Genomic DNA, 22,361 nt, shown 5'->3' with positions numbered 1-22,361 from the left:
TCTTAGTCTTGTTGCCTTTCTTTCCGTTTCTGTCATTTTTCTGCCTCTAAAGTGAGACAGTTTTCCTCAAAGTAAGATGTACCATCTCTCACAAGGCATCATTCTGTAGCCCAGTCCCAGGCTCGTTTTTCCCAATTTGTGGTGGCAATGCCACACTTGTTAATGTTCACCTTGTGGGTGTTCTTGAAGTATTTCCTTTTCCTTTAGCCCCTGTGTGTCCCTTGTCCTTGGCTGAGTTGGGAATATAGCAGTTGTTTTGGTAAATGTACATCAGGTATGCACACACACTGCCCTGTCCACTGCAGCTGATGTTGAATAATCATTGATTCCTTACCAGTGGTGTTAGCAGTGGTGAGGACACTGGCATTTGTGTGATGATCCCATTTTGTCAGGGGTCTTCCAGAGTAGGGCAGGTGATGACATTCCAGGCTTTTCAGGTGGTCCCTGTAGGTCACCCAAGCTTCAGAGCCATAGGCTAGAGTTAGGATTGCTACAGCCTTATATAGTAGGAGCTGTGTTCAAGTCCTGATGTTGTGATCCTTGAACATGCAATGATTCAGTCTTCTGAAGTCAGAGCTGGCACATTGGACCCTATACTTGATCTCTTCCATCGATATTGGCCTTTTTTGAGAGATGGCTACTGAGGTATGCAGTGTTCAACATTCTCCAGCTCTTGTTCATCATTGAGGATTTTTGCTGAGGGAGATGATTGACCTGGAGCAGGCTTGTGAAGCACCTTTGTTTTTCTGATGTTAAGGGTCAGTCTCAGGCACTGGTATGCCTGAGAAAAGCAGTTAAGGGCTGTTTGTAGGTCTTCCTCCATATGTGCAATGACAGCACAATCGTCAGTGTACTGAAGTGCCACAATTGAAGCCAAAGTAACTTTGGAGGCATGGAGGTGAAAGAGATTAAAAGGTCACTGTCCATCCTGTACTTAGTGCTGATGCAATGTGGCAGATCATCATGGAGGAGCATCTTGATGACCTCAAGAAAGATGGAAAACAAAATTGGTGCAATCACGCAGCCATGCTTTATGCCAGTTCGAATCGCAAAGGGCTCTGTAGCAGAGCCACTGCATAGGATGGAGGCAGTCATCTGGTCATGGAAGAGTCTTAGGATGGTGAAGAATTTCCCTAGGCAGCCAAACTTCAATCTTCCATAGAACCTTACAGTTAACAGAGTCGAAGGTTTTGGTCAAATCCATAAAGACCATATACAGTTCCTGGTGTTCTTGGCATTTTTCCGTGAGCTGCTGGCCTGGAAAAATCATGTCCATGGTGCCTCTCGATGGTCTGAAGCCAGATTGAGACTTGGGAAGGACTTCCTCTGCAAGAAGGAGCAGTCGGTTCAGCAGAATTTGTGCGAGAATCTTCCTATGATGGAGAGGAAGACAGTACCTTGACAGATTCCAAAAACAGACATCTCAATTTTTTAAAAATGGTGACAATATTGTCGTTCCTTAGGTCAGTGGGAATTTCCTAAATGTTCCAGATTTTGAGAAACAGTGCATGGAGCTTGTTGATCATAGTTTGCCCACCAACTTTGAAGACCTCAGCTGGTATGCCATTAGGGTCAGATGTTTTGTTGTTCTTCATCTGTCTTATTGCCTGGTGGACTTCTTCAGAGGTCCAAATCTGGCAAATGCTTCCCTTACTGGGTGCTGCAGGGTGGATTGCATGGTTTCATCAAATAGTTTCAGGGGCTTTTAGTAGTGCTCCTTCCAGTGATTTTTGATGGACTCATTTTTGAGGAGTGTACTGCCGTCTTCAGTTCTAAGAACAGTGAGTCCACAAAAACTTGGTCCGTACCCAGCCTTGATTGCACTGAAGAAGCTCCTCATGTCATGATTGTCAATAAGTTGTTGGATTTCTTTCACCTTCTCCTATCCCAACATTTGTTTTTGATTTCTCAAATCTTCCCCTGGGCTTCAGTTTTTTGCCATCAAAAGTTCCCTGCTTCTGACTGGATGTAGGATGGTTTTGCCAGTCACAGAAAGCTTTTCTCTTTCTTTCCAATTGAGGAAGGCTTTGATCTCATTGTTGTTTTCCTCATACTAGTCCTGATGGTGTTAGGTGATTAAAGTCAGTTGATTCCATTCAGGCCGGATGCATGGTCTCCTTTAGAGGTTGCCAGTCTTCCTCAACACAAGTGTTATCATTTTCAGTCCTAAGATTGGCGAGTTTCTTGCTAAGATATGTTTGGATGGCTTTGTGGTATTTAGGGATGTGAAGGCATTTGATGTTTTACTGTCTGTGGACTAATTTGGGTTGCTTTCAATGTTTTTAATATTTCAATGTTTTCAATGCTTTTAATGGACATGATTTAATGGACATGACTGATCTCACTAAACAGTGATCAGTCTAGCAGCCATTGGCTCCACTCATGACAGTGTGTTATCCTCTTTTGGGATGATAGTCAGGATTACATTAGTCATCATAAAACTGTTCTTTCTGTTCCTCCTTGGCATAAAGTTTTGCACTAATGATGGTAGGAAACAAATTGTTGGTCAGTTGGGGGTGAAGAGTCATGAGGCACTCGTTAATGTCAACAGGGAATTTGGTCATTTGGCTGCCAATCTGGTTCTTATTGGTGAAACCAACACCATGTATTTGCCTGTCGTCTGCACCATTTCATAGATGCAGGATATTGACTGCCATGGCTCAAGCAGTGGCAGATTAGGGTGGTAGGTGTGTGTTGTGTCAGGGTTGATGGTAGATTATGGTTTGCTTAGGTTGGCTTGGATAGGAACGATCCTGTCTCAGGCAGGGAGTTGGACTAGATGATTTCTGGAGGTTCCTTCCAGCCCTGCTTCTGTATGATTCTATGGTCCAGAAATTATGTTAGAGGCAAAGATTTCTTAGGCTGATATCCTTTATTGGACCACCTATGTAGATGGGATAAACTTGGACAAGCTTTTGAATGCAAGACATTTTGTCAGGGACATCTGATGGAGGTTATCTTGCATTCAAAAGCTTTTGTAACTTTCCAACTACATAGCTGGTCCAATAAAAGATATATCACCCTAAGAAACCCTTGCCTCTCACATTATAGCATAAGGAAATTCAAAAACCAAAAACAATTTTGTGTATGCATCAGAATGCTTTTGCAACAGATCTGGTGTTGTCTATTTATGAATGCACTCAGCTGATTTCAGCCTGCATAGGACAGTACAAATTCCAAAGTTTCAGTAATATAGAAAGTTCCGATTTTTGTATAGGAAATTTGTTATTATAAGTTCATTCATGATGCTTTCACATCATTGCTCATGCTTATACCCTCAAACAATGTATAACACATGATTTTTGAAAGTAAAGAAGAGGAAACAACATTGTTATATCCATGAATGTCAATTATAGCTGTAGATATTCCAAACAAGCAAAAGCCCTGTATAATAAATGGAACAGTTTTTAAGGATTAGTAGCATCCAACACAATCCCTTTAATAGTTTTATCAGATAATACATTAGAATAACATGTTACTGTATTATGCTGTATTGTATCATTATCATATTTGGGTGTCATAATTTCCCTTCTCCCAGGAACTATCAAGATAGTGGTAACCCCTAAATTTGTGTTAAACATGGAAAATTAACTTAGAATATGCAATATTCCCTTGCATCTTTTTACATTTATGATAGAAAATGCTGTAAAAACCCAAATATTGCAAATGGCTCAGGAGAACTTACATATTACTTAAATGATTGGCAAAACATTAAACATGACCTTTGTGGCTTCAGTTTTGTAGCATGGCAGTAAGCTTGACCTTATTCCAATGCTGCCTACTAAATTATATGGCCTGCTGTTGTCCTCTGCATTGCAGATTGTGTTAAACTTTACTACAATGGACCTGTACAAGAGCAGTCTCTGCTGGTATGACTATATTGAAGTAAGAGATGGCTACTGGAGAAAATCGCCTCTGCTCGGTAGGAAACTGTTTCCCCATTGCAGTTATTTTTCCTCAATGTACAGCTACAAGATGAAAACTAGATTCCTATCTTGATCCTTGCAATATCTTTGCTTATTTGGCTAAGTACAGATGTTCAAAAAGCCAAAGGTGGAATCGATCAAACTTCCGTGGGTTTCTGTAAGCAGCGTAGGTTAGATTGGGAGCAAAGAGAATACCCAGGGGGGGAGAGCATGCAGGCTGCCTGCACTGGCTAAGGGCAGCAGGTTGGGGGCACTCAAGATGTCTCCCAGCATGTCCCATGGGCTCCCTGGGCAGCTGGAGAATGCTGAGCACCACTAAGTGGCTGGTCCACTCCTAATCAGGTATTGGGCATAGGTGAAAACATTTCCTCCTGCTGTTCTTGTGGCTGATATGACACGGCAGTGGAGGAAGGCATGTTTGCACATTCCCTGCAGCCTAGTTAGGCTCTGGCTTCATGGACCTGTGCCTACTCGCAGGGTCATGAAGGTCCCTGGGTGGGTGTGCAGGAACCCATCCAGGGGCCTCCATTCCTCTCATGAGTGGGCACATCCCCCTGGAGCTGGGGGCAGAATCAGAGCCCAAATGGTCTGCAGGGCACAGCTGAGCATCCCTCCACTCACTGCCATGTCACGTCAGCCACAGGCACCCATCAGCTGCAGGCAGGCAGCAGGGGGAGGTATGCTTGCCAGTGTCCTGCAGCCTGGTTGGGCTCTGCCTCCAGCTCTGTGGGGCTGTGCCTGCTTGCCAGAACATAGGGGGCATTTACACACATGCTCTGGGAGTGGGGCTGGATGCTTTAATTAGAGTAGCTCCATAAGTTGTTCCAATTAAAGTGCCTGGAGCGTTACATGTGTCAGTATCCCTGCACTGAAAAATGGTACAGGGGTGCTTTAACTTAGTTAAAGCCATCATTTTTCAGCACAGGGATGCTGATACACATGCTGGAGTCTGCTGGAGTACAGCAATTACTATGCTCCATCAGATCTGATTAATTGAGTCTGCTGCAACGTGCTGTAATTACAGCACATCAGAGCAGCCTCACTGTATGTGTACAGGTGCCCAGGGATCTCTGGGTGGGCTCCCACACCTATCCAGGAACCCCTATGCCTCTGACTGGGCACAATCCCATGAAGCCAGGGCCTAACCAGGCTGCAGGGCACAGGTGCACACACCTCCATCTTCTGCCTGCCTGCAGCTGAGAGTTGCCTGGAGGCAGGAGGCAGGGCTGAGGAAAGGGTCTGTACTGACTCAGCTTTGTGACAGCCCAGGGACAGTCTTCTGGGCTCTCAGCCAGAGGAGCTGAGCACAGGACTAGTGAGGGCCTTCAAAGGAGCCTGGGGTGCTGGCAAACAGCAACCTAACATGAATCAATAGGGGATCTGGTACAGAAGTTCAATGCATTAATCTAACTTAAATCAATTAAGTTTGAGGGCACATTGATCCAGGTCTACCTTAGACCAGATTCTGCCATTTTAAAGCCAGTCTACATGTGCCAAAGTTCTGTTCCGTTACAGGTGTAGACTGATTTCCAATCACTTATACCAGTGAAAGAGTAATGTCTGTATCTGGCCCTTCAGAAGTATGTAAAATAGATAAATAAATCTGTCTTAAGACTGTGCTGCTAGTGTGCATGATTGTTACACCTGTGAGTGGGTGTAAAGTTCTGGTTCACAGCTCTGTCTCTGTAGCTTTTCAGGAGAGCAATTTTAGTTCATATAATAATGGAGCTGACCCCAATGAAAGTTTTTTGCAAGTCAGTAATTCAGTCCACAAATCATGGCTAATTCACATAGAAATATGAGTGGAAACAAAAGTTCTTAAGTAGATACTTTAAATATGAAAAAGGAGACCTGCAAAATAGATTTTAAGAATAAATGTCTACTGCAGTATTTCTGCATATTAACTTACTAAGCTGTTAGGTTTGGGGATAGAAATATAGGAATACTTTTTTGCCAACGCAGAAGACCATGTGCTCTCAGTGTGCATGATTGGTAATGAACTTCTTTTGACTAGGACAGGAGATATAAAGTTCTATTTCTAAGCTTTGTTTGTAGCTTTTCTGTTGTTGTTAGGAGAAAGGAACTTTTAGTTTATATCGTGTTTTGTGGCCAGTAGTTTCTATAGTATATGCCTCCACTCTTGGCCTTTTGCTTCAGGCTACATTCCAGTATAGAACAATTTTGTTTTTAAACTAGAAGAAATCTGAGGTGTTACATTTTTGCTCTTTCAACCAGTACAATTTAAACCAAATTTTAACTGTGGAATTAGACACAGATATTTGACTGAAATTTACTGTATGCTTTTTAGTATATTTCACTGGATGTAATTAAACATATGTAGAAACAGATACACTGATACCCAGAACTGCTTACTTGGAGTGTATATTTACAAATGTATACAAAATATGTCCATATATATGTCAGTGTATAATAATTTACATTGCCACATATATGACAGCAGTATTTATGTCTATCTTATAAATAGCATATATCTCAGATTTTGACATCATCATCTGTGGCCTAGCCACTAATGAAAAGTCTTTGATAACTACTATATCAAACCTTACCTTTTTTATATTTAAGGTATGTCAGATAAACTTTGTATCTGACCAAATTGGAATTGTTACTCCTCTCGGAATGTCTACCAGACTCGGTCCCTCAAGGGAGATACGTGGAAGATTGCCTTATTCTACCTTATATCCTGATAGGGTTTAGGCATTAGCTAGGTAATGGCATACTCAGCTGTATCAAAACCAAGGCACTTCTGACAAAGTGTTAGGTCTAATATTACACTACAATGAAGATATTTGCTTTGTCTCCAGAGCATACTAGTGAACACCCTCCTCCTCCAAAACTATTCAGTGTACGTACCTTTTCAGTGCAGCACTAAGTGCATGCCATAAATTCTCTCTCTCAGGTGTATTTATTGACATATGCTCAGCATTAATTATATCCTTGTGAGGTATAGAGTTCATGGAGTAGGTGTGGCATGCCTTCTTGGACTGCCTCCTAACACAGTCCTTCGGCATTGCAGTCATCCGCCAGTGTGCATTATGTTCATTCTTGGAACAGTGATGGACTTAAAGACTGGCATTTTATGACCTACTATGGCTAGAAACAAGAACCTTCCACTGTTAAGAAGAAAAGATTCTCAATTTAGTAGTGGAACCTCTGCTTCGGGACTTATAGAATATATGATAAAGCTTCTTAGCTTTCTGTTCTCACAACGACAACAGAAAAAAAATCAGTAAAACAAAGGACAAAAGAGATGGAGTAGGTATAGTCAGGACAAAAAAGGAAATGCAAGTAAATCGTAAAAAAAAAAGGGTGGGGGGGAAGGAATGTAGAAAGGAATAAAATAAAAACCAGCAAACAGAAATTACACCTGACTCCTCGGAAGGAGTGGAAAGGAAAATTAGTGATTTTGTCTTTTAACTTTTTTGCACTCGCATGCTATGTTGTTGGACAGTGCTGAAGTGACTGCAGACATCATAATACTTGCTTTTGCTCTTTTAAAATTAATAACTTTCTAAATATGGAAACTGTAAAATGCAATACTCCTTGGCAAACCCTTTAAGAGCTTTGAAGGTGGCCTCATACTAAAAGAACCCAAGAATTATAAAAGATAATTCTATTATAATAAGATCAGGGGAAGGGTGTATTAATATTTAAGCACTAAACTGCAGAAACGTGTGCTTAACTTTAAGCATGTGAGTAATTCCATTGAAGGCATTCAGATAGCTCTTGTTTATAAATGTGTACAAGTGTTTGCAGGACTGGGGCTTTAAAGCTGATATAAAATACACTTACTTGTTGCTTGTTTTTAGGTAGGTTCTGTGGTGATAAACTGCCTGAAGTCCTTGCATCTACTGACAGCAGGATGTGGATAGAATTCCGTAGCAGCAGTAATTGGGTAGGAAAAGGTTTTGCAGCAGTTTATGAAGGCAAGTCACTTTGAATAATAAAGAAGATAGAATTTTATGGATAAAGATAAGGAAAAAAGATTTTAATATATATCTTATGGACCATTAATATGAAAACATGTTCTTAATATTGAAATATTTTGTAGTATTAATTTAATAGATATTCTTTTTTAATTGGCAGTATGACTATATAACAGAGATCTTCTTTTCTAATGATATCAGTCATCATATTTGAAACTCACTTTAGCTTTCCTGAGTCCTATTCTTTAGCCCATGCCAAAATTTCTACATGGAGATTACAGCATATAAGGACATTTCTATTTGTCTTTGTTCAGTTGTGTTGGGTATATTTTGTTCAAACCTTAATAGGGTTAGCAGTATCTCATGCGAATATTGGAGAAGGGCAGTTTTTACATATTTCTTGTTGGACATCCTATTTAAAGAAGAGAAAATATTTTATATGCATTGTTCTGTATCTTGAATACTGTTCTCAAAAATCTGGCTTTTATCCTCCATGTACTGTAGCAAAAGTTAAGAATCACCCAAATGAAATAAAATGGAACCCATTTTTTATAAAGTAAAAATTTGGTGGCAAATGTAGTTTTAATGGAGTCTGCAGTACAACAGGGTCAATTGTGTAGTTTTAGGAATAGGTTAGACAAAGATTTGTATGGGATGGTTTGAATAGGGATGGTCCTGCCTTGAGCCGGAACTTGGACTAGATAGTCTCCAGAGGCTCCTTTCAGTCCTACTTTTCTATGACCCTATGAATTTATGTTTATAGGTCCTGATTCTGAACATATGTTTTTGTGTAACTTTACTCATGTTAGTTGTTTAACTGGAGTCAGACTCAGGTGAAGACTCATAGATTACTGTAGAGAATGAAGCTTCTGCCTTAGTCTTCTCTTTTTTTATGGTAAGTTCCAAATCAGGATGTAGTAAAAGGCATATAAAAAGTACAATAGCTTAACTATTTTGATGTTTTTAAGATCTTTATGAATGTGTAAAAATACACAGCCCCTAAAAGACTCCCTGTAAAATGTTCAGTAGCTTAGTTGACCTTGGTTTCAACAATTTGACCTTGGTAGCATGTTTTTTCCTAGTATAACCCCATCACCAACTTTACAGCAAAGGTACAAAAAATATCAGCTCAAGAGGAAAACATGTCAGTATCGACCATATACTTAGACTGAATTTTATGCTTTCCTCAGCAATTTGTGGAGGTGAGATCCACAAAAATGAAGGCCAGATCCAGTCTCCTAATTATCCTGATGACTACAGACCGATGAAGGAATGCGTGTGGAAAATAACTGTGTCAGAGAACTACAATGTCGGATTAACCTTCCAGGCATTTGAGGTAAAGCCTTTTAACTCATCTCAGCAAACCATTTAGTGGATAAATGACAGTGGCATTTTAAGGGAATCCTCATTAAACCAATGAAGAAACAAAGAATTCTGTAAGAAAAATAACCTCTGAAGTCAAATTTTGCTGTACTTGAAACCTTTCCAGTTGCAGAAATTTTCAAGAAGATTAAAAGGGTTTTATGTTATCTGTGCTATTTGAATTGGAATGTTTAAGCACTGACAATAGATTCTTTTCACAAAATGTATAATCCCGTTCTGCTAGGTTGCTTTAAAGGTCTATTAAATAAAAGGGCTGTTATTTCTTTCCTAAATCTAATTGTGAGGGTTGGGATGGGGGTTGTCTTTCTGCAAATAAACCACTATTTCTGCCTGTATTATGTACTCTGATTTTCTTTTTAAAAAGCCAATCCTTTAAAGTGGTCTAGCAGCACATGTTTAGAGAAATAATACGGTGGTGATTTACAATTTAATATCTCTGAAGTATTTCTCTCTCTGTATGAATGTATCTCTGTGTTGCTATGAAATTACACAGGCCAGTAAACTTACCTGTAACAAGGACAAGTGATATTTCAGACAACCCCTATGCATCGTGTCTGTACTAGTTTGGAGACTTCAGTTAAATTGAGTAATGCTCTTGTTTCTACTTGTTTTTTGTTCAAATATTTCACAATATTATTGACTTGACTTTAAAAACAACATGCATCTTTCTTTATTATCTTTTTTTTCAACATAGTGTTCATGATCCATATATAATCCTGATCTTGCAGCCTATAAGACCATGTAACACCTTGTAAAACTACTGCAAGTTTGTGGAGTGGAACTGGAGTTAAGCCTTACATGAGCAAATTTACCAGCAGTGATGAACATAAACTTTACCCAAGAAGAGGTTCTCATAACTGTTTACCTGCAGCCCCTCATCTTTGCCATGTTTTAAAATGAAGATCCCATACTGCACAGGACAGGATTTCCCTTTTTTCCCCAATGATCTTTTCACAGACCAGTTAGGTTTCCAGTGGCCTGATTCACCCAAACTAACCTGGTTACCCAAACTAACATGTCCATATCTGCCTTTTGAACACTTCTAAGCAGTCTTTATTCTCTGCAGCTGTACAAGTCTTAATGATATCCTTCTAATAATGAAGAGTTATAATTATAAGTCTGTTATAATTAGTATGGATCAGGGTAGCACTATGGTATAAGTATTACACAAGATTATTCTATACAGTCAAGCAAAGCCTTTCTATCAATAGTCATGCTAAGGGATAGGGTGGCAGTTTTGTTTTTTATTATAACCTGAGATGAATCAGTTTGCTGGTTTTGACAAGACAAAGACAAGTTTGTCCCTTTACTATGTATAAACTAAATAAGGTATATAGAAGTCAGTGGTTTTATTGAGAGTATTGCTTCTCAAACCATTTATGGGTTTAGTGTTGCCTCTTGTTTCAAGAATTTTTGCTTTAACTTCTTCATGTGCTCAAGGGTTTGACGCAGGAAGTTTTGGGAAAAGAAATAAAGATACATAAGTGATGAAACAAAGAAATTAAATGAATTCTGGATTCCCTTCTGTTAAATAAATAATAGTAAAGCCCTCTTCACAGCTGTACTCATGTTAAGAGCTGGTTGCAATTCCTCACCTATTTTCACTTTGTTCCTAATGACAGGCAGTCAGGTTTCAGGCATGTATATGTATCCACTACTAATTAAGAAAATTATATTAAATCTTTAGCCAAAGGCACATTCTTTTTATATCTGTAAGGCCAGGCTGAAATACAGATTGAGGCATCCACATGGGGCTGAGATAACTGAGTCAAAAACTGAAATCTTGAAAAGTTGCCACCTATCCCTGGAGACACCCATTTTTTTTTTATCTTCTTGTTCCCCAGGCTTAAATTTCTGCTTCTACTCATGCCTACACAGACCTTAGTTTTAACAGAACTGAGCACCTCCTCACTAGTATTAGGTCATGTCTAAACTTGACTGGGATTAAAGAAAAAGGCATGCCTCGAAATATCTCCTTTGAAGGGCTCAGTCTAGTAGGCTTTCTCAGAGGAGACTTAACACATGCCTTTTGGATTGGTGTGACAGACAAAAATGCAGTGGAGGTTGTTTCTTTCTTTTAAAAGCAGTGGGGGTGTTGCCCCTACTTATCAAATAGGTTCATAGTTAGTATGCTCACCCAAGATGTGGGAGTCCCAGTTTCTCATCTTTCTCTCATAGTATTCAAACACATATCTCTTACCTCCTTCAAGGATGTCCTACACACATGACAAAAGGCTATTCTGGAATGGAGTCTTGTCAAGGAAAGAGGGGTACTCCTTTAACCTCCTTTTGAAACTGTTCCACTCTGCAAAAAAGAGTCATTGTGTGAGAAGGAAGGAGTATGATTTTCTTTCTTACTGATTAAGGCACTTGTGTGGAAGGATGGAGACCTATATTCCCATCCCCACTCCAAGGACTGCTTACGTATTTTACCCAATGATTGTTCAATGTTGGTGTATCCTCAGGAGGGAGAAAGGGAGATGGGAAAGGAAGAGTAGTTGAATCTCTAAAGGCAGAGGAAAGAGCAAACCATATGTACCCCACATCCTGAGTGAGTGCCATAACCACAAGGCATTCACTCAAATGAGTGACCAGTTTTAAGTCCTTCTCCATTTTTTAAGCAAGTCACGTAAGTGCCTAAGCTTTATTCAGGTATATGAGAAAGGAAATATGGATGGGGGTTTGGCCAGACTGAGCCCCTCTCCTCAGAATGTCCTACTGAATAGCTATAGATATCTTCCAATTGAATACCTGGTTGTTTTTTGATCCCATTTTGAAGTGCCTAACTCTCACCATAGTTTGGGAAGCCTAACTCAAGGTTCTGGATTCCAGTCCAGGGTCTCTTACACTTTCAGTCTTATATGCCAGTGTGGATCAAAAATAATGAAGGACTGAGCAAAGAAGTATTGTAATCTGTTCATGAGAAAATTATGTTTCTGTCCTTTGAAAGGTGCATTTAAGTGTAATGAATTCTGATTATCTGGACATAATGCAGGAAAATAACTTTATAAATAACCTTCACTCTATAATTACACTGCCAGAAAAGCCAAGAACTTTAGACTATCTCATGGAGTCATCTTGTTTTGCCAACTGTGGCATTGCAGCTTCCAAAGAGTGTAAGATTGCACATTTGTCTTTGGTTCCATGATGGGGGACCATTATGGAACCAAGGACAAATATACTAGAAAATGTCTAGGCAGGGCAGGATAAACATCATTAACTCCACTTCCTTTTTTTTCTCAGTGTTAGTCATGCCCTACAATGATGCATTTTAACAACTATCAGTAAGTGTATATATACTTTTTAAAATCCTTTTTTACAATGATTTTTTTTTTTATTCGTACTCAATCTTACTAAAGGGACATGGAAGTCAGAAATTAATCCAGGGTCATCCAGTGTTAGTTCTGCCCTTGTGAAAGTAGTTTCATTAATCTCAGTGTATTCTGAGATCATTTATCTTTGCATAAATCAGGCAAGTGCATTTTCTCCTATTTTATGAATAACAAGTAGTTAAACATGAATTCTTCAGTGACAATGAAAAAATCATCCCTTAGGTGCATTTTGGCTATGGCAATAAGGAAAGTGGCTATAAAATAAAATTCAGTTCAAATCTTCTCTGGAAATACAGCTGACTGTGGATTTCCTATATCAAGACTGATCAGTGTGCTCCTTACTTACTTTATGAATTCAGATAAGGCAATAAGTAAAAGTGGTCAAGAATTTTTTGACAAGCTGCAGCTATCCATGGAATCATCCATATAAATGACACCTTTGTCAAGAAGGTTTCAAATATTCAGGGTATGTTTTTTTTCCCCTCTATCACTAGCCCTAAATACTCTGTATCCCACTGTTGGGGCACTTGCAGGGGGTATGAGTAGACCCAGGTTCAAGTCCTTGCTCTTTCTAAATCAAAGTGAATGCAGAAGGGAAGACTGGGACTGGACCCTTCTTACCTCATCTGAGTACTGCACCATGAGTCTAAGTATTCTGGCAGGTTTCTGTGGGGTTTTTATTTACTTATTTAATATTTGGGGGAAAACCCTATGAAAAGTCTTATTTTAGTTCAGAAAAGTTGGAGATTTTGTTTTCTTGGCATTCCAAGAAACAGGTTGCTTGCCTCAGTGAGTCCATAAACCCCACTTAATTTTTCCTTGGGATTACCATCAGCTAATATGGCAAACATTACCAGCCTGTTACACTAAACAGTATATAACACACAAGATACTAAAATTATAAGTGTTCTATGAGATTAGAATGTATGTGGTAACGGTAGGTTTTATACTAACAGGTTAGTATACATTGACCATCATTTAAATGCATATTTACAATATTTGCCTTTATCATTATTTGTGGTTTGAAAGGGAAATGCTAAATAATGTGATAAATTTGTTACTCTACTTAGCAGTAATTGTCCAGCTTTTAATGGAATCTGGATTTTAATAGTATATGTGCCCTGATATGGTCATGCTGATAAATAAACCATGAAATCAATGTGGCCCCGCAACAGAGCACTGTATTGAGACTTGGTTTTGACTTGTATTGCTAGCTCTGCTAATGCCCTTAGACCATGGTGATAATGATGCTGAACTCCCTTTTAAAGTGCTTTGAGACTTCATGGGAAAAGTGCTATATTATTATTATTATTATTTAACAGCCACAACATTCCTGTGATATGGGCAAGTGCTGGAAGTATTTTTATCCCATTTTCCAAATAGGGAAACTAGTCCATAGAGTAAAATTTTCCAAATATGCACTGTAATTTTTTTCCACAGGAAAATTCTTGTGCTATCCTTAGCAAACCCATGCATAGTTAAAACAAATGGAAGCTTATTTGGCTGTTCTGACATGCAGAAGTACTTTCAGAGGCTGGTTACAATACTTTCTAAGCTAGATACAATCCTCAGATGGAGGTGGAAAGTTAGGAATCTTGGAATGCTTGATCTTTGCTCTTCTGTATATGACAGAAGGATTGTATATCAGAAAGCTGACCTGAACTTGTTCTGTTCTTCTTAGCCTGTTTATGTCACTTATTTTTTAGATCTTCTTGAGATTTAAGGTGTCAGAAGAATGGGGTAATTGGATGCAAGGTTTTTTTTATATTGGTATATGAGGCAAAGTGAGTTTTCTGACACTGATGCCATGGTCTGAGCCACAGCAGCCCCTTTCTCTAATTCCCACAGCCACTTGACCTCACTTCACCTTGCATACCCTTTCTGGTTATTGCTGCAAATGTCTCTATCTTAGAGATTTCTCTAGTTTTTTTTCCCTTCATCCCAGTCCTGTCATGTTTCTCTTCTGGGTTTCCTCAGGAGCCTTCAGCAACTGATGATTTATACTACTAACACAGTTACAGCCTTGTTTCTAAAAATTAAAGCATGTTTTATTTGTGAACAGTTTTCATGATTCTTTTCACCCACATGTAATTTGAAAAAATGAAGTTTTTAGTTCTCCAATAAATAAAGTTTATAGGCCCAATCTAGTTGCCACTAGGCTCAGCAAGAATCATCTTATTAATTTAAATAGGTTCTTAAACCTCTAATGGGAAGCAAAACAGATTTTTGCAGCCTATCATAGCAAACTCTTGTGTAGCAGCACTGCCAGATATCATAGAATCATAATGTCCAAAAATCTGAGGTACAGATTAGGAAAAAAAATTCAAACAAATCCTCTCTTATTTGGTGCCAAAAGATTTCAATATCAGTTATTGCTTCTCCAAAAATGCTATATTTATCCCCTCTTTTATGTTTTCAGGTGTTGTTACTTAATCTCTAAATATCGTTAGTACTGGCACCACTTGCAGTAGTACTGAACTAAAATATTAATATAGTAAAGTGATCACCTTACATGATTTTTTTTTAGTGTAAATCAATAGCACTTTATAAATTGGTTGATTTTTATACTCTTAGATGTTTAGCAATTTACTACTGTCCAAAATAGATTTTTATTTTTCTTTCTCTGCCAACAATGAAAAGTGATCATCAAAAAGGAAACTCAAGCATTTTTCAATGTGTGTTGGGCACATGTAATTTAGACCTGCATTTGGCCTATAAAAAATAATAATTTTTAAACTCCCTTTTTGAGTCAAATAATGTTCTACTAACACAGAAAAAGATGTTAAATTACAAGAGTTGTCAAATGCCTTTATGCTGTAATAAAACCAAGATGTTAAGAAAACCCTACAATCATACTATTGATTTCAATCGCTTATAGAACTTTTCTCCCTACATCTGACTATAACAGTGGGTTTTTTATGTATTGATGTTAATAACGTTTTGCAAAAGTTGTACATACACTAAATGTAATCATTGAAAAAAATCTAAGGTTAATATTAACATTTGGAATATGATGCTATCTGGTTAAAACATACCCTTTAGAAAGCTAAAAACCTGTTATAGGATTTGAACCTTGACTTCAGCAAGGCTTTTGCTATGGTCTCCCACAACATTCTTGCAAGCGAGCTAAGGAAGTACAGGTTGGATGAATGGACTGTAAAGTGTATAGAAAAGTGTCTGGCTCAATGGTTAGCGGGCAGCCAGTATCAAGTGCAGTGCTCCAGTGGCCAGTCCTGAGGTCTGTCTTGTTCAGTATCTTCATCATTGACTTGGAAGATAAGATGCAGTGCATCCTCAGCAAGTTTTCAGATGACACAAAGCTGGGGGGAATAGTAGATACACTGGCAGGTAGCGCTAGGATTCAGAGAGACCTAGCCAAATTGGAGGATTGGATCGAAAGTAATGTCTTGAGGTTCAATAAGGAGAAGTGCAAAGTCCTGCACTTTGGATGGAACAATCCCATGCACCACTACAGGCTGGGGACTGACTGACTAAGCAGCAGCTCTGTAGAAAAGGACCTGGGGGTTATAGGGGAAAATAAGCTGAATATGAGCCAACAGTGTGCCTTTGTTGCCAAGAAGGCTAATGGCATAGTGGGCTGCATTAGTAGGAGCATTGCCAACAGATTGAGAGAGGTGATTATTCCCCTCTATTCAGCATTAGTTAGGGCACATCTGGAGTACTGTATTCAGTTTTGGGCTCCCCACTACAGAAAGGGTTTGGACAAACTGTAGAGAGTCTAGCAGAGGACAATGAAAGCAGTTTGAGGGCTGGGACATGTGATTTATGAGGAGAGACTGAGATAACTTGGCTTATTTGGTTTGCAGAAGAGATGACTGAGAGGAGATTTCATAACAGGTTTCAATGTGATTTCAAGAGGATGAATCTGGATTCTTCTCTGTGGTGGCAGGTGACAGAATAAGGAGCAGTGGTCTCAATTTGCAGCAATGGAAGTTTAGTTTAGATATTAGGAAAAATTTCCTCACAAGGAGGGTAGGAAAGTACTGGAACAGTTTACCTGGAGAGGTTGTGGAATCTTCATCCCTGGAGGTTAAGACCTGGCTAGACAAACTTTGGCTCAAACTTTGGGGGTTGGACTGGATGACCTCCTGAGGTCCTTTCCAACCTTAATTTTCTATGATTCTATGAGTTTGGATGTTCAGTTGGACATATGCCTCTGATTACATTAGCTATATACACACAACTCCTGTTCAAACCATTACTAGGAAGATTGTGCTCTAAATTATCTGGACCTTCCTTACTATGTATTCTAACTCTAGTTCTGATGCTGCTTATCATCAGAATACTTGGAGAAATGGGGCATTTAACAGATTGAAAATGAAATGACAATTTAAATATCAGTTCTGTTATTTCTTTCATTACTAATCATTTTAGAAGTGAATTTCTAATTCCAATCTGCTTCCCACACTATGAAAGGCCTGAAACTAATTATCCACTTCATGATCCCCTCCTCACTACATATATTTTCCACACACATTTTGCACTACCTTGAAAATGGAGGGAGAGCATAAAATACATTTAATTTTGTATCTACATAAACAATACAAAGGAACATGTTATATATTATGATGTATTTAATATTTAACTCAATAAAACTTAAAATTTTTATTCTGTTAAAAGCTAGCAACTTATTTTTTTTTAGACTTCCACATTAGAATGTACAGAAACATAGAGACCTCCCATTTAATTTAGATCAAAGTTTTGGGGTTCACAAGCAGAGTTTTGTTTTCTATCTATTCCAAATATACTTTATCTTAACTGAGTTGTTATATAATATTTTAATGTTATATAATCATGTTATAAAATCAATGTTATAAAATCATGCTTTTGTTTAAAAAATCAATGTATTAATAAGCAGTATTATTAATAAGCAGTTTTATGTAATATGATCAGAGATCTATCCTTCATCAAAGTTTTTATTCAGTTATCAACAGAAAAGGATTTGTGTTTAGGAATGTGTAATGCCCATGGTTTAAAAAAATGTTTTTGATGTCTTTACAGATTGAAAGACATGACAACTGTGCTTATGACTACTTAGAAGTTCGAGATGGAACCAGTGAAAATAGTCCTTTGATTGGCCATTTCTGTGGCTATGATAAGCCAGATGATATTAGATCTACCTCCAATACCCTGTGGATGAAGTTTGTTTCTGATGGAACTGTTAACAAAGCAGGGTTTGCTGCTAACTTTTTTAAAGGTATTTATTAAAATACGGTTTGTGAAGGATGGATCTGGCTCTCAAGTCACAATGCAGACATGTAGATGAATTAAAGCACATTAACGCTGTGTGTGTTGACTGATTTGGGACTAACTTTAGTCCCAAGTCAGTCCACAGACCGTGCTAATGGGCTTTAATACATGCACATGTAGACATCTGTGTAAACCTGCTTAATGCACATTAAGATAATGTGCATCAAATTTCAGCATGCTTAAATGCATGTGTAAAACACCCCTAATATCCTCCATACACTCCAAAGAGGTTTGGGGGACAGTGCCTTGTCTAGCATGTTTCCGTTATCATTCCACATGCATCTACACTGGTCAGCCCACTGCAAGCATAGTGGCAAGGTCCACCCAATCTACACCCTGTCCTGCCTTCCTGGATAGGATGGGGAAGTGAAGCATGTGGCTCTGGCTTCCCCTCCACTTGGCAGCCTGTGGTGCACCAAGTGCATGCACAAAAGTAAGGGGACAGCCATTTATCCTCTTGTGTGGTCATAATGGGCTAGTGATGATTAAGCTTGTACCATCAATCTAAACTCTGCACTAGCACAGTGAAAGCTATAGATGTAAAAGTAGGAGGGAAAGGGTTGTTTTTGTTATATTGTTTAACTTCAAAAGAAAGCATTCTCCATGTTTGTCACTGTGTAATGCCATATTTCTGTACCTCAAGTATATTTGGCCTGGATATAATGAGCATATTTTAAAGCTAGAAGAGTTAATACTGTATTCCTTTTTTCCTGCTGTATTTTTTTCTCTTTAATATCAGGAGAATCAAAACCTGGAATTTGAGGATTCCATTAATCTGGTTTTGAGTATGAATACAGGATAATGTACAAATTCATTCTGTTGGAGATAAAGTGCCCTTCAGCTGACCCCGATGTGGATTTCCAATCATTCTCTCAGTACTTTACACAACCTTTAGATTGCTGCAGCCTAAATTATTGAATGGAAGCTTATAAATGAGGTCTGCAGCTGTCAGTTGCTATTGTTGTGAAAAAGGAAAACATAAGCTTTATTTTCTCATTGCAGGTCCATAACAATTTAAAAATACTGTAGTCAGCAGACATGATGTGTTATTTAGTACAAATTACAATGGTGTGCATGCAACAAGCTGGAGATCTATTTAGTTAGCTGTGAAGAAGGTAAAGACTTATTAATTAAGCATTTTCCATTCCTTTCTATCTTGATAGAGGAAGATGAATGTGCCAAACCTGACAATGGAGGCTGTGAACAGCGGTGCGTGAATACTCTGGGCAGCTATCAGTGTGCTTGTGATCCTGGGTATGAACTTGCACCTGATAAAAAGAGTTGTGAAGGTACAGTATGCCATTAGGGCTAGGGACAGACATTCAAAAAGCCTGAGCCTGAATTGATTCAATCTTTGCAGCTTACTGTAACCTGGCTAGGCTAAATCAGTTTTGTAACCAGACAGACATCCCAGAAATGCAGGCACATACCTGCAGTGGCTCAGGCTAGATGCCGGAGGGCACTAGAGTAGCTTTCCCTTCCTTCAACAGGACTGAGTTGAGGTGGTTATGGCCAGGCTCTGGCAGGAACTCTGATTAGCCCAGCAGGGAATTTATAACAGTGTTTATCACCCAATTAAGAAAACAACAGAGGGACAGTACCAGCTACTTGTTGATTCTGCCTGTTGATTCAGCATGGACCATAGCCAGCATGTGGTCTGCTAGCTAATACATAGAGACCTCCTCAGCAAGGCAGAGGGGAGGAAGGAATTCCTGATTAGCAGGGCGTGGTGAGGGGAAGGGGGAAGCAGCCTGCAGTCTCTGTTGAGCTCCAGCCAGAGAGCCCCGCCCAGCCAGAGAGCATGCTGAGATGCTAGGGGTGTCTGGTTTATTTTAAACCAGTAGTGGGTGTGGGACAGACATTGCATAAACCAGTTTGACCCAAATCAGTTAAGTCTGATTTATCTCAAACCAGTTTCAGCTATTTTCTAACTGGTTTATATGCACTGAGCATCTGTTCTGTTACAGGTTTAAATCAGTTTCTGATCACTTAAACCAGTTTATGTGTAATGTCTGTCCCTAACCTAGTTGTTAAGGTCCTAGATTACATTTTACAAAGCCATTTTACAGTATGTTTTTCATGTTCTGTGACTTAAGCAGGAATTTGTCTAGGTATGAGTATCCACTTGAGAAAACATTGAGATAGCTTCATGCTAGGAAACAGTAGTATGTCTATAACATATTACTGCCTATCTATAATAGTCTTATTCATTGATTGTAAATTTATCCTGTTCAGGCTTTATTGTCAGTAGAATGATATACAGTGGAGTCTGGTTAATTTGTACTTTGATCCACTCTGTAATTTCACTTCACAACAGTGTAGTCTTTCCCCATGCATTAGCAAAGATTTACTCACAGAGCAATATATTGAGGTATAAAATATAATTTGTCATCAAAAGTATTGATTAAGAACAAGGAAATCAAAATATATATATTTCTATAAATCAAAATATATAAGGTCAGCACTATCGTTTATTAAAATAGTAGAAATAATATGAAGTGAGTTAAAAAACACCAGTCAATTCAAACATGTTATATTTTATCTTTGTCTGAATGTTGTAATATGTCTGAAAAAGTGCAACTTCCTTTAGATGAAGTTAAAACTACAATTTCTAAATTCTCTAGATATGTGAACAGATTTATGAGACAGTTAATTTCTGTTTAGTTCCCTCATCTTTTTCTTGCCAGAATAATAGGCTTGTATGAGGCATTTTAGTTCCTTTTAGGCCATTGACAATGAAAACATATGGTAGTTCATAAACCATGATTTTTTCCCAATTTTTTCAATGTGTTTCAAAATGAGCCCGTATTCCAAAAGTTCCTTATAACAAGGGCTAAGTACAGACAGTCAAAACACCTTAGGTTGAATTGATTCAATCTTTGCAGGTTAGTCCTAAACTGTGTAGATTGAAACAATAAGCAAGTGAACAGACATTCACTTTTGATTCCAGAAATTTAGCAACATGCCTGCAATTGCCAATGCCAGAAGCTGGGAGGTGCTAGAGCATGCCTCTTTGCTTGGCTGGAGCAAAAAGCTTGGGTCAAAGCTAGCTGCCCACCCTGTGGGGCGGGGGGGAGGGGACTTTGGGAGAGGAAGATATTTAGGAGGAAGTACTTCTGAGTGGTGCTACATTAGCTAGTACCACAACCAAAAGAGACCTGAGGGTCATGATCAACTATAAAATGAACATAAGCCACCAGTGCAATGCTATAGTTGGCAAAGCGAACAACACTGGCACGCATCAACCGATGCATCGCAAGCGAGACTAAAGATGTCATCCTCCCGCTTTACTCAGCACTGGTGAGTCCTCAGCTGGAATACTGTATCCAGTTCTGGGTGCAGCAGTTCAAAAGGAATGTGGAGAAGCTGGAAAGAGTTAAAAGGAGGGCCACATGAATGATTAGAGGTCTGGAGAGCAGACAATATGAGGAGAGGCTGAGGGACTTGGGGCTGTTCAGCCTGGAGAAGAGAAGATTCAGAGGGGATTTGCTGGCAGCCTTTAAGTATACAGTATAAGGGGCAAACATCAGGGGCTAGGATAACACCTGTTCACCAAGGCAACCCAGGAGAAGCCTAGGAATAATGGTCATAAAGTGATAGAGGGTTGCTTCAGATTAGACATTACGAAAAACTACTTTATGGTTCACATGTCCGTAATCAGGAATAGACTCCCCCCAGAGGTGGTACAATCATCTTCCCTGGGATCTTCAAAAGACTACTGGATACATGCCTTGCTGGGGTCATCTGTCCTCAGCAGTCTTTCGTGCATGGAGGCTGGACCTGATGATCTCTGAGGTTCCTTCCAGCCCCTAATTTCTGTGAACCTATGAATCTTACTAGCTTAATGCTTACTAGCTGGAGGCAGAGTTCTGATGAGAACTGGCACAAACTGGATGAAAACAGACATCACCTTTGTGATGCCATAAAAATTTTGTGGTGGCACAAAATGAGAGCAAAAAGGTGTAAATACCTGCTGTCATACTACAAGTGCTTAAATTTGTGGCTGCAAGAAAAAGCGGTATTAAATTTGGCCACTTTATCTGTCTGCTTATGGCAGAAGAACTTGGGCTGTGTGAAGCTGCCTGGGCTCTCCTGACTCCTGGGGGCAGGAGCTCTGTGGGTTTGAGAGGCAGATTCAACCCCCTCAAGCCTTGGGAGTTCCAGCCTTGGTTTCCAGCCTACCGAGGCCCACCCCCCTAGGGGACATGTCTGAGGTGTGGGGAAAGTCAGGGCTTTGGGATGTGTGTCTGCAGAGGGACCTCAGTATGATTCCCCACTCTGAGTTTGCAAGTGCATGGGGGGAAATCCCTTACAAAGAGATTTTCCTCTAGGCACCTACAAACCCAGGGCAGGTACCTGAGTTTTACCTGCCTGCAGATGCACCCTACGTTGCACCGTGCATGCCCAGAGGAGGCATTGTGTTTGATCCAGCTTGCCCAATGTCTATATAAATCATGCACTTCAGTGGGGCTTTTTTAACACTTTATATAATAGCTGATTGAATC

At 39.2% G+C, this 22,361-nt stretch overlaps 1 protein-coding gene across 4 annotated transcripts in view; it reads left to right on the top strand.

Annotated features, from left to right (window-relative positions):
• The window catches only part of TLL1 (tolloid like 1), a 280,326-nt gene that overhangs the window by 168,635 nt on the left and 89,330 nt on the right, over positions 1–22,361 (top strand). For all 4 annotated transcript variants that reach the window (XM_059721901.1, XM_014611599.3, XM_019481422.2 and 1 more), the window contains exons 10-14: positions 3,820–3,922; positions 7,754–7,870; positions 9,061–9,206; positions 17,608–17,803; positions 19,020–19,145. In XM_059721901.1, coding sequence (XP_059577884.1) covers positions 3,820–3,922; positions 7,754–7,870; positions 9,061–9,206; positions 17,608–17,803; positions 19,020–19,145 — 688 coding nt within the window. The remainder of the gene's footprint in view (positions 1–3,819; positions 3,923–7,753; positions 7,871–9,060; positions 9,207–17,607; positions 17,804–19,019; positions 19,146–22,361) is intronic.

The sequence above is a fragment of the Alligator mississippiensis genome, chromosome 2 (genome assembly GCF_030867095.1).
Source record: "Alligator mississippiensis isolate rAllMis1 chromosome 2, rAllMis1, whole genome shotgun sequence".
Taxonomy (NCBI): Eukaryota; Metazoa; Chordata; order Crocodylia; family Alligatoridae; genus Alligator; species Alligator mississippiensis.
This window is presented reverse-complemented; position numbering and strand designations above follow the sequence as displayed.